The 13,080-nt window shown below is 44.5% G+C and overlaps 1 protein-coding gene across 29 annotated transcripts in view; it reads left to right on the forward strand.

Annotated features, from left to right (window-relative positions):
* Positions 1 to 11,320, forward strand: part of LOC105477721 (dedicator of cytokinesis 9) — a 298,629-nt gene extending 287,309 nt beyond the window's left edge. For all 29 annotated transcript variants that reach the window (XM_071081085.1, XM_071081090.1, XM_011734482.3 and 26 more), the window contains 4 exons: positions 4,310 to 4,500; positions 7,285 to 7,385; positions 7,521 to 7,659; positions 10,062 to 11,320. In XM_071081085.1, coding sequence (XP_070937186.1) covers positions 4,310 to 4,500; positions 7,285 to 7,385; positions 7,521 to 7,659; positions 10,062 to 10,184 — 554 coding nt within the window. In that variant the 3' untranslated portion in view covers positions 10,185 to 11,320. The remainder of the gene's footprint in view (positions 1 to 4,309; positions 4,501 to 7,284; positions 7,386 to 7,520; positions 7,660 to 10,061) is intronic.
* Positions 11,321 to 13,080: the final 1,760 nt, after the last annotated feature.

The following is a 13,080-nucleotide window of genomic DNA, read 5'->3' on the forward strand; positions in this document are numbered from 1 at the left end:
ACTTGGGATGTTTTTCTGTTGACACTTCCTTCTTCCACAAGACCAGAAGTTCATATCCAATCAAAGGTCACTTACCCTTCTGAGAGTCTGATGAAAATTGCAGGCCTTATGTGCCCAGATGCTTTTGCACACAGTCTAAGGTGACTTATGGACTCCAGGTCCAGCAGCCACACCCAGTCCTGGAGGGACCCATCTCACACACCTGTCTCAGGTTCTAGCATGGACCTGCTCAGCAGTCTCAGGCTGTGAGTAAACGGGATGTGAGCTCGGATCGCCCACATCATTGCCCCTGGGGGCTGGCCAGCTGCCACTTGAATGCCTCCTCCGCCAGGAAGCTCACTGCATTCAGTGGCTGTCCACAATTTCAGCTTAGGCAGTTCTCACTGATCCCTTTGGCACTGTTGAGCCAGTGACAACCCACTCTGGGAAATGTGTTTTGCATCATTTCCCAGCCCCTGGCAAGTGTCCAGTCATCCTCGGGTGATGTTTACCTTCTGGGGGAGAGCTTGACCCATCCATGCCTCGTTAGGGTCAGCGACATCACTGGGGTAACCTAACATAAAATGCTTCCTTGACCAAGCAATATCAGTGGGAGGGCCGTTCAGAATGCCAGGTGTGCCAGTTTTCACCACACGTCTTCCAAAGAGTGGCCCTAGTTAAGTCAGACCAGGAAAGGGCCTGCTTCCCGGAAGTTGGGGTTGTTGAGTTTCCGTCTGGGCAATAATATGCACTATCATGATGAGCGGAAGGAGCTGTGGAGATGCCGCACCCAGGGGCTTATCAGCTCTCACCCGCAAAGTGTATGCTTTAAAAAGACAGATTGGATGGCGTGGGGTTTAAATCTCAGTAAAGCTGTTATCAAAAAAAATATACAGGTTTTTATGAATTAGCCCAGGACAACGTATTGCAGGGAGCTTTTCACACTCCCTATGAGGGAAATGAGATAAAAGTTAAAACAAAACAAACAAAACTGTGTTCTTAAAGTGTCCCTACTCCTGCTTTTAAGAAGATAGCATATGTAAAGCACAAATGATATTATCCTCACAAACATCACCCCACCCCAAATAATTATTTTTTTAAGGCACACATTAGTAGCAAATTCTCATTAAGCAAGATAACTGCTCTTCGAGACGGAATCACTTTATGGGAATCACCAGCTTACAGTGTTTATGGCTCAGCTGTGATGACTTCCCTTCTGACCCGCTAAGTCAGTGGTTACCGAAGGTTGGTCCAGGACCAGCAGCATCAGCACCCCCAGGGAACTTGTTAGAGATGGAAGTTCCAGGTCCCCACCTCCGAAACTGCTGGATCAGAAACTCTGGGGGCGGGGCCAGCTCTTTGTGTTCAGCAAGCCCTCCCGGTGATCCTGGTGCACGCTCAGATTAGAGAACTGCTGCCTGTAATAAACCTAGTTCACTGCTGAGTCAGGGTCAGGAGTTTTGGGTTGGTTATTGTTAAGGCAGTGTACTGATTCATAAACGTTCATGACGATAGGCTGTTTTCCCAGGGCACATTTCTCCATCGTTTTGTTAGGGACTACTTTAGATTAGATAAAGCACATGAGCAACGCTCTGTATCTGCAGGAACAAGGGGACAGAGAGTGCGCTGCAGAGAGAGGGGGGGCAGACACCTGTGTTGTTGGCTTAGGGACTGCCGTCCACAGCTGTGGGTTGAGACAGCCTACACAGCGGCGACGCTGTCCTGGGTGTCCTGTAGGCCTGGGTCACAGCCTCACTGTGTGACCTTGGGCAGGTCACGCTTCCTCTCTGTGCCTTAGTTTCCTCCTCTGCAAAATGCGAGTTAGAACACTCATTATATTGTCATAACTTTGTAAACAGTAAGCAGCAGAGGAAAGAAAGTTCTTCATTTTTTGCTAGATTTCATCTGCTGTTGAGCTAGATACACACACCAGGGCATTCTGAAGGCTGGACCTGAGGGTTTTCCCTCAAGTTATCAACCCCTCAGGTTCCTCTTCCATTGCATTGCTTCGTACCTAACCTTTGGCCTTCCAAAGGTCAAAGGGAGCCCAGGCCTTCCCTGCCCTCTGCACCAGGAAAAGGCTCACCTTCCTGGGTAGTTCGCAGTCAGCTGACTGTAACTGTGCGATCATTTGAAAAACCTCATGATCACCCTCCAGCCTCCTTCAGTGGAAATTTCCGAGCCTGTCCCAAAGAAGGGGGGCGGGGAGATGCCTCCCTGCCTTCTTTCATGGAACTTCTGCCAAGGAGTTTCTTCCCAGTCACTATTCCAGAGTCTTCCAAACCTGGGTTAGCCTCCGGCCCTCCACCTTCTATTCAAGACACACAAACCAGCAGTCACCATACTCATCACTGGGCCTGCCCTGTCCTCCTTTCTAAAGGGCTGGCTCAGTCGGTCACCTAATTGTCCACCTTCCAGAGCCAGGTTGGACTCTCATGCAGTCATTTGGGCAGTAATGCATTCATTCATTCAACAAAATGTATTGCACACTGACACTGTGCCCATTGGCACGCTAATGAAACACATCTGTGGGCCTGTGCAGCTGGCATTCTAGCCAGAGGAGACAGACGATAAACAGTACCCAGATGACTAAATATACCTCTGGTGGAACGTGATCTGTATTCCAGAGAAAGCAAAAGGAGACTGGGAACCTAGAGTTGACCTCCTTCCTCAGAAACAGGAAGGCAGCCCCACTCCTCCCCTGAAGCACAGCCCTCTGTCCAAGTACAAGCAGGCCTCTGCCAGCGCTCCCTCCCTGGGAGGCTGAGTCCTCGCCATCCTACCAGGGAGCTTTATGGATCCCCGGCGCTACCACTTAAAATCTGTGAAACCAAGTCAGGAGTCCTTCACCTTTCACTGATAAAACATTGTGAAAAGGCAGCAGGCCTGTAAGTATGTGACAAATGAGGCTGCCTCAGGGCGGACATGTTTTGCACCTTTGTCTGGATGTTGGACGGCCCATCGGAGCCCTGTGTTTCCCAGGGGCTGGCCCTGTTTCCCGTCCTGTGATGAGTCCTTCCCAATTAAACTCTTCCCTAGCCACTTGCTAACTAGAGACCAGGACCACTCCCGTCTGATATTTGCTTGTTCAAAAAGAAAATAAGCTTTTAAGTACATATCTACTATCTATTAGTAAATATATGTCAAGTGAGAATATTAGATATTTCTATATTATACAGAGCAGTAAGAAATGTGAAACAGCAAATCAGAACCTGCTGCTTTTCTGTTCATTTTTAAATTAACTCCTTTGTGTTGATGTTTAGGTATCTCATTATGATAAAGGAAAACAATGTTAATCAGTTATTTTGGTTTAAAAACATATAAGAAAAAGTAAATACTTTTATTTTTCTTTCTTATTCATTGCTGTAAGTTTCAAAATACCTTTATTTGCACGACAGCTCCAAAAGTTTGTGAATTTCTGGTTCATGAAATCCTTTGCTTAGGAGTCTATTCTTTGTGTTTTTTTGGTTTGGGTTTTGGGGGAGTGGTTTTTGTTTTCTTTTTTGAGACAGGGTCTCACTCTGTAGCCCAGGCTGGAGTACAGTGGCGCAATCACAGCTCACTGCAGCCTTGACCTCCCAGGCTCAAGCCAGCCACGTCAGTTTCCCCAGTAGCTGGGACTACAGGCATACACCACCATACCCAGCTAATTTTTGTAATTTTGTAAAAATTACAAAAATTAGGTTTTTGCCATGCTGCCCAGGCTGGTCTCGAACTCCTGGGCTCATGTGATCTACCAGCCTCGGCCTCCCAAAGTGCTAGGATTACAGGCGTGAGCACCGTGCCCACCCTAGGAATATATTATTATTTCTTATATTCTACTCATTTCTCAGATTTGTGCAAATTTAGCATGTGATTCAAAGTTATTCTATGGACAAAAATGAATTTTCTCAAAGATATTTTTATGGAACTATTTCCTGGACTTAATCTGTTATGTAGTATCTCAAGATTGTTTAGTCTTTTTTATGTTGTGAAAGTCGTCTTATATCCACTAACTCATTCAGACCTCAGAGCTTCCAAGGAAGGTAGGGCATTTGGAGTGAGAAAATTGAGTGGGGAATGATAACCTGATTTATTTAAAGACGCGCTTGTCACATTAAAAGGATAACAAGGACCCAACTCTCTTGACTTTGTGAGATACACGATTGTAAAGGAAGACAATATTCTAGCTCCACCAATTACTAGTATGTGTCTTTGGCAAGCTTCGAGTTCCTTGTTTTAAAATGTGAGGAATAATGACATCTGTAATAATCATTTCTGATAATAATCACCTCAGTAACACTAAAGCTCATGCAAGCCATGGAGTAATTCTGGGGCTCATCCTCTGCAGCCATACACTGCTTTCCTTACGTGAAGAAGCGCATCCCTGTCATGTACCAGCACCACACTGACCTGAACCCCATCGAGGTGGCGATTGACGAGATGAGTAAGAAGGTGGCAGAGCTCCGGCAGCTGTGCTCCTCGGCCGAGGTGGACATGATCAAACTGCAGCTCAAGCTCCAGGGCAGCGTGAGTGTTCAGGTGAGCCAGGCACAGCAGGCCGGAGGGCGGCAGGGGAAGCCCTTGCCCCTGGGTGACTTGCGAGTCATTTCCACCAACAAGGTCTACTTGAGAGCCTCGGTTTACCAAGTGATCCCTGCTCCCTTCCCCCAACGTCTATGACATTTCTCCTGATATCAGAAGGGGAGGAAACCTCATGATCCCCACCCCCCGCCCCATGAGGACTGACTGACTGTGGGGACAAGCGCCAGATCTCCATACACTACCCTGATTTGTCAGTATTTGGGGAATTCTGGGTGCCTGATTAGAAGCATCAAGACTCTTCCAAATACAAAGAAGTGTGGAGAGCAGTAGTTTTTCCTATAAAACTGTTGTTTTCTGTTTTCTGTGAAAATTGTATCCAAAAAAGTACCTTAAGTTTTACTCTTAATGGTATCTTTTGATTAATGAATTCACTATTTTAATATAGCCCAGTCAATCAATTTTTTCTTTATTGGTAGCATTTTTATGTTCTCTTTAAGAAATCTGTGTCTACTCCAAGATTTCACAGATATTCTCCCAGGTTTTCCTCCTTCGCTCAGCATCTGCATTAGGTCTGCAGTCCATCCGGAACTGATTTTTGTATATGTTATAGTGTGAGGGTCAGGATATATTTTTTCCATATGACCTTCCAAGTGATGTACACAATTTATTGAAAAGATCATCTTCGATCTAGATACTAACATATATGTTCAGTTTGTGAAAATTCATCAAGCTATGTATTTGTGATATATGCACTTTTCCGTTCGTATATTATACTTTAATAAGAGGTTTTTAAAAAGTTATCTTTCTTACATGGTTTCCTAGTTAATTGGTAAATGTTAAATCACTTCCCTCCAGTAACAAGTATGACTCTTTACTTTCTTGGTATTTTTAAGTGTAGATAGTTGAAGCACATGTTTGTTCATATGTATATATATGTGTGTGTGTGTATATATTTATTTGTATATCCTATTATTTTATCTTTCAAGAAGGGTATGTTTATGAAAGTTACATGTAGATTATAATACATAGGTTTTGGGTTTTTTTGGTTCATTTTCTGAAATTGTATTTTGTCAACTTCCCATCAGATCCACACTAAAAAACCATGAGTTGTTGCCTATACAATTCAATAGACATCTTTGTGTCATTCACCACAAAAGCATTTACAGATGTTTTTAATCTCTTTCCTGATACTCTCAAAGACATATGCGCCAAATAAGTTAGCAAGCGAACATAAGTATTCCGGCAATGTGAGTGATTACGTAACAGGTCCAGAGGCCACAATTTTCTGTCGCTAAAAACAAAACCACTCAATCGACATGATCTGGGAACATCCAGTCCCTATGGAAAGGCCACTAGACGGCTGTGGCACCAGTCCAGGGTAGGGCTGGACCATTGAGCTTTCTAAAAGGCAAAATATGCCCTGCTAATTTGATGGTAACCTTAGCGTTTTAAATTCCCAATCATCTTAAAAAGCAAGAAATTCCGTGTTGAAATGAGAAGATTAAGTTTATACTCATACCTACCAAAGTAACAACAAAGTTGCAGCCAGAGGAAATTAACTTTATCGTTTTATTTGCGTATCTCTGTAATTGTTTCATCAAGCAGCTCACTGGCGCTGCAGCTTTACTGGGCAGAGCCGTCTGTGGAGCTTCTTGGTATTTCACTCCAGGATCTTGTTATCAGACCTTATGGAGTCTCATCAGCCTTCCTCTTTCTATCTTCTTCAAATATGGACCGTCTTGTATCATTTTAGATGATCAGTCATTTGGGTCATCTTCAGGTGATTAATACGGTTCCCCCCACACACCAGCCTGGTGCTGAGTTCCACCCTCACGCATCTTGGGCTGTTCACCCATTGCTCCTGGCTCCGAGGCCCCCCTCTGACCACTGTGGCTGGAACCCTCCTGTCTCCCCACGTCTGGTGTGAGTTCCTGTGGCTCAGTTTTCCTGCCATTGCTAGACAAGTCCTGCCTACCATGGGTCAGAACCACACACGGACAGCTCCCCTAATTCCTTGCTAAGCTCACCAGACCTTCCGGGAAATATCATGCAGTGACCACATAGTCACATTCTTTCCCAGGCTGTCTCAGACGCCTGGAACATTCTTCTTCCCATCTCAGTGTGTCCAGCCTTCTTTCTCACCACATTCTTACCTTTCCTTACTTATCCAAAATCCGCAGACGACTCTTAGCTGCTTGGAAGGATGATGCAGGGTTCTGCTTCACTCACGCCTGCTGTCTGCTCCTAACCTCTGGCTCTCCAGCACACCGCAAATGCTCACTTCATCCAAGCATAGCACATCAGTTTGCCCGTGGCTGTCTATACAATCCAACGAAATGAACAGTTACTGTATTTTTCAGTTTTTCACTGAATTCACCAGATTGGCCTGTTAGTTCCGTGTAGTGCGGCACAAATCCCCATGACTAAACACCTTGGAAGTAAGAATCCTTGACCTGGATTTGGAAGACCTGGGCTGTGATCTCTGATGTTTTGCTTATTGGCTGTTCAAACTTGAACAGGCCCCTAAGTTTTCCAAGCATTGGTTTCTTCTTACATAAAATAAACCATCACCACAAGTGCCCCGAAGATGGCTGAGATCATGGAATCAAGCGGTGTGCAACAGAGAGCTTCATGGTTTCTTTTTGGGCTTAAGTTCCTGGAAGGCAGGGATTGCGAGTAGCTCACACCGACAGGCTTTTCAGTGCCTGCACACTGAAACTGAGCAGATTATCGCGGTAATCTTCCACCGAATGCAACTGAAAACCTTTGCTCTTTGTCTAGGTCAATGCTGGTCCCCTGGCCTATGCGCGAGCTTTCTTAGATGACACAAACACAAAGCGATATCCCGACAATAAAGTGAAGCTGCTTAAGGAAGTTTTCAGGTAAAGCACACTGAAAGCATCTTTTTCTCTTCAAGTATTGAGCATTTCTGCGCTCCTTCGGGAGAGAGATGCTGCTGGTCGGACTCATGCCTTATCCTCTGCGTGCCTTTGTTTCTCCCGCCTGTACCATTCCAGGCAATTTGTGGAAGCTTGCGGGCAAGCCTTAGCGGTAAACGAACGTCTGATTAAAGAAGACCAGCTCGAGTATCAGGAAGAAATGAAAGCCAACTACAGGGAAATGGCGAAGGAGCTTTCTGAAATCATGCATGAGCAGGTAAGGGCCGTGCTGGCTCCGACAACTTGGAGTTCTTGGTTAGGGGTGTGAGGTACACCCTATCATGACCTAGGCCACCTGATATCCTTCCAGAACCGTGGCATCTGAAGGAGAATGTGGCATACCACACTCCTGCCATGTTCTAGCACCAGGTCATTTGGGAACAGCGAACAGATTGCCCATACGCTGTTATCCACGACAAGCAGGGGAGAGCAGGCCCGCCTCCTCGTGGCTCTAAGAGGTGGCCGTGTTTCCTAAGCTTTCTCTCTCCCCACCCCATCTAGCCAAAAAGAAAAGGAAAAACTCACACGAAAATATCCATACTGTTCTGACAACTTTATTCCTTTAATCCTTTGGAAAAAGCAGGACTTGCCAACCTAGTTTAAGGAATTATCTGTTGCATTCAATGTTTTTGCCATTTAAAAATACAGACCGATTCCATTTTTGACGATGTACAGTGGGCCTTAGCATTGTGAATTCTTCCTTTAAGTTCCTTGTCACTACGGGCATCTTCCTTGATTATTTTGCTGTTATCTCCTTCCTGTGGGTTTCTTCAGTAGGATTCTGTGTGTGAGCTCAGCTGTCACAGAGGAGATGGTGACCCGTACCCAGGGAATGCCTAGAGCAGCATCCACATTGTTTTTTTGTTTGTTTTTTTTCTTTTTTCTTTCTTTTTTTTTTTTTTTGTGAGGGGTCTGTCTCAGTCACTGTCCTTTCTCTATAATTGACATTAGCACCTTGATAACACAGAACTGCTCTGTCTGGCCCCTCCATTACCGTCCTTCAGTCTGGCACAGTGGAAGCCAGGGCCATTTGTGGAGTTATCCTATCCCCTGACAGTTTAGTTAGGACATTTTCATTGCAGGAAACGAACGTCAGTGTGTGAGCTTTAACTCACTTGCTTTTTTTCTCCTCCATGCTAACATGTTCAGCTGGGATGGTAATGTCATTTTTAAATTTTATTTTTCTGATAATCTGACTCAGAAAAAGCTGTTACTTTTTTGAGTTTGAGCAGCTGCAGACATTGGCATAATGACAGTACATGGGCAGAGGAAAGCACTGTCTTCTGGACATGTTAAAAAGTAGAGGCCGGACGTGGTGGCTCACTCCTGTAATCCCAGCACTTTGGGAGGCCAAGGCAGGTGGATCATCTGAGGTCAGGAGTTCGAGACCAGCCTGGCCAACATGGTGAAACACCATCTTTACTAAAAAATATAAAAATTAGCTGGGCGTAGTGGTGCACACCCTAGTCTCAGCTACTCAGGAGGCTGAGGCAGGAGAATTGCTGGAACCCAGGAGGTGGAGGCTGCAGTGAGCCAAGATTATGCCGCTGCCCTCCAGCCTGGGCAACAGAACGAGACTCCATCTCAAAAAAAAAAAAAAAGAAAAGAAAAAGAAAAAATGGAAACAATTAGAGGAAGGAATGTCTGAATAATTAAGCAGAACAGGAGGGACTCATGGGAACCAATTTTTGGAGAAAACTTGAGATCTTTTCTGTGGAGCCTCCAGATTCCTATAGAATGGAGAGTTTGGTCAGTGGGTGCTGACATTGGGCACTAGAGAAGATGGAAGTCGTAAGAGATCATGGGCTGAAACTGTCAAACTCCCAGAGTACGGGGATATTTAATGCACTTGCTGTCAACTGCACCTTGAACTTTCCATTATGCCAACAGCTGTGAAGACTGAGCCCCTTTGAACCCCTGAAGGGCTGTAGTGGGGGTAGACCTGCTTTGGTGTTTCCAGGGGAGCCTCTGCTGGAGGTCAAGACCTACACTCAGATCCTTCTAGGCACCACTGGGCATGGAAAAATACTTGTTCAGGGTCAGAGGAGTAGCCACCCTCTCCCAAGACAAAATCTGTAAGACCCTGAGAAAAGGAGGCAGGAGAGAAACATAAATGCTCCAGATTTATTTTTAAAGGCTTTTTCAAGGTCAAGGCTAGGTTGTGTCCCAGTCAAGCACATGTAGGTAGACCTCACGTTGCCTTATGATCTGGTGAGCCTAGAAGGCTCTCCATTTGCTAGCTTTGTAAAGGAAACATAATGCGCTGTTCTTGACTTTCTCCTAATAATCTCACCCGAGAACAGGCATTCACTAGATAAGCTGCAAGTCTCCCTCTGTAAACCACCAGCCAGGCTTTTCGGGCACTCATCACTCACGTGATGGAGTGAGTGTAGACTTGTGTGTGTGATGTGGGGTGCAACACTTTGAGAAATATCTGCTGCATCCTTACACTCAGTAACATTGTGTTGCACATGGCAACATTGCCTTAAACTCTGAAACATTGTGTTATATTTGGTAACATTGTGTCACACATGGCAACATTGCATTGCATATGGTAACACTGTGTCACACATGGCAACATTGTGTTGCACTCAGTAACACTGTGTTTCTGTCCTGGAGATCTGCCCCCTGGAGGAGAAGACGAGCGTCTTACCGAATTCCCTTCACATCTTCAATGCCATCAGTGGGACACCAACAAGCACAATGGTTCACGGGATGACCAGCTCGTCTTCGGTCGTGTGATTACACCTCATGGCCCGATTGTGGGGACTTGCTTTGTCATTTGCAAACTCAGGATGCTTTCCAAAGCCAATCACTGGGGAGACCGAGCACAGGGAGAACCAAGGGGAAGGGGAGAGAAAGGAAATAAAGAACTATGTTATTTCTTAACAGATTTTCTATAGGAGTTGTAAGAAGGTGCACATATTTTTTTAAATCTCACTGGCAATATTCAAAGTTTTCATTGTGTCTTAACAAAGGTTTGGTAGACACTCCTGAGCTGGACTTAGATTTTATTCTTCCTTGCAGAATAGTGTTAGAATAAATGGCCTACAGAAAAAAAGGTTCTGGGATCTACATGGCAGGGAGGGCCGCACTGACATTGATGCCTGGGGGACCTTTTGCCTCAAGGCTAAGCTGGAAAATCTTGAAATTTTTTTTTTTTTTTTTCCTGTGGCACATTCAGGTTGAATACAAGAACTATTTTTGTGACTAGTTTTTGATGACCTAAGGGAACTGACCATTGTAATTTTTGTATCAGTGAACCAGGAGATTTAGTGCTTTTATACTCATTTCCTTGCATTTAAAAAAATATGAAAGCTTAAGGAATTATGTGAGCTTAAAACTAGTCAAGCAGTTTAGAACCAAAGGCCTATATTAATAAACACAACTATGCTGAAAAGTACAAAGTAGTACAGTATATTGTTATGTACATATCATTGTTAATACAGTCCTGCCACTCTGTACATATATGTATTACATTTCTACATTTTTAATACATGAGCTTCTGCATTAAGTTTAATTGTGATAAATCTGTGCTGTTCCAGTATATGCAATACACTTTAATGTTTTATTCTTGTACATAAAAATGTGCAATATGGAGATGTATACAGTCTTTACTATATTAGGTTTATAAACGGTTTTAAGAATTTCATCCTTTTGCCAAAACGGTGGAGTATGTAATTGGTAAATCATAAATCCTGTGGTGAATGGTGGTGTAATTTAAAGCTGTCACCATGTTATATTTTCTGTTAAGACATTAATTTAGTAATTTTATATTTGGGAAAATAAAGGTTTTTAATTTTATTTAACTGGAATCACTGCCCTGCTGTAATTAAACATTCTGTACCACATCTGTATTAAAAAGACATTGCTGACTATTTGGGAGTGACTGCTGGGTGTTTATTGTTCAGCAGTCCTAAGGGAACAGGATACCAAAATCCTCGAGGGTGAAATCACACGGGGTCTGAAATTTTCTTTAATATACTTGAGCGGGGAAAAAAAGAGTGAGTAGAGACCACAGGACTGCCAGAATGCTAGTCATTGTTGAGGCTGAAGTTGGGTGCATGGGGAAGCATGATACCCGCTTCTCTGCTTTTGTGGAAGTTTCCATGATACGAATTTCCCAAGCAGGGGTCACGTCTTCAGAGGACCTGGATGAATGCTTTACTGGACCGTGGTCAGGATCTAAATCATACCAGTTACTCCCAAGTTCACGTGGATACCTTGCTACCTCTTCCTTTTTCTCCTTCGGCTGTAGCAAGACGTCCATCTTTATCCCCTCCCTTACTGGCTTCCAAGATGAGAACACTGGGATAATGCATAGGCAGCCAGGCACACCCTCTGTGCCCCACATGGTCAAGATCCCTGAACCGGGTCACATGATGGCTCCAGTTGCAGGTGCTGTTCCTGTTTCTGGTGTGCCTGGTGGCCCCAGCAGGTAGGTCAGCCCCTTGTCACTCAGCCCCATATGGTTCCATTGATGGAACTACATAAAATACTGAACAAAATAAAATAGCTGGAGTTTTGCCTTGAAGGGCTGTAAAGGCTGTCTTTTTATGTGACCAGTTAAGGAAAGAAAACGTGGGGTGCTGTGCACCCCTTGAGCACCCAGAAGCCAAGGGTCTTGTGACATCTGAAACATTTGCTACCTACCAATGGTAAGGCAAGAGGTCTTGGGAAGAGATGAAGAGGGGGCGAAGGGTCACCATGACCCACCCGAATCGACAGCCCACTTATGCACTCATGACGCCACTGGGACTCACCCAGCATACGTTTGTTCCATGTTGCTGACATCCCAGCCCAGGCTAATAAACCTGAAGGCAAACATCAGCAGGTATGGGAGAAGAGCCTGGTGCTGAGCTGGACTGTCTAGTCATAAACGCCTCATCTAGAAACCATAAAACTCAAGTCACCATGTAGTAAGATAAATAGAAGTCTAGAAAGAGCCCATATCAGATAAAGGAAAGTCTGGAAGGCAGCCAGCCCTTGCTGATGACAGGAGTGGAGAGGGGAGCCATCTGTAAGTTGGGAACATCCTGCGGGGAAACATTCACATCAATTAAATCTTCCCTTCGTTATGTACAAACACTGGCGGAGCATTTTCTTGGGAATTTGTATTGCTAGTCTTCGGTAAATGGGGGTGGTTTTCCCATAGGTCCTACTTATTCTTTCTTTTAATTGAGGTAAAGTATACATAAAATGTATCAGTTTAACCATTTTTAAGTGTAAGTTTCATTGGCATCAAGTAGATTCTCATTGTTGTACAACCATCACCACCCTCCGTCTCCAGATATTCGTCTTCCCAAACTCACACTCAGTACTCATTAAACAGGAACTTCCTTCCCCCCCACCCCACAACACTGCTTTTGAGGCGACACTGGAATTAAAACTCTAGTTAGTACCTTATCTGAGATATTAGCCAGGTGGCAACAAATAGAGCCAGCCCCTAGCACAGAAGACAGCTGCTGAGAGCAGACTGCAAGATGGCAAGGTAACCTGAGAGATGAGAAGCAGCCATCCGGAACGGTTTAATCATATAACTCAAAGTAGTGACTCCATTCCAAGAAAATGTGATCTCCATCCATAGGGGATCGTTTGTATAAACCATGGTACATCCAGATAGTGGAATACTGTGCAG

The sequence above is a fragment of the Macaca nemestrina genome, chromosome 16, assembly GCF_043159975.1.
Source record: "Macaca nemestrina isolate mMacNem1 chromosome 16, mMacNem.hap1, whole genome shotgun sequence".
Classification (NCBI taxonomy): Eukaryota; Metazoa; Chordata; class Mammalia; order Primates; family Cercopithecidae; genus Macaca; species Macaca nemestrina.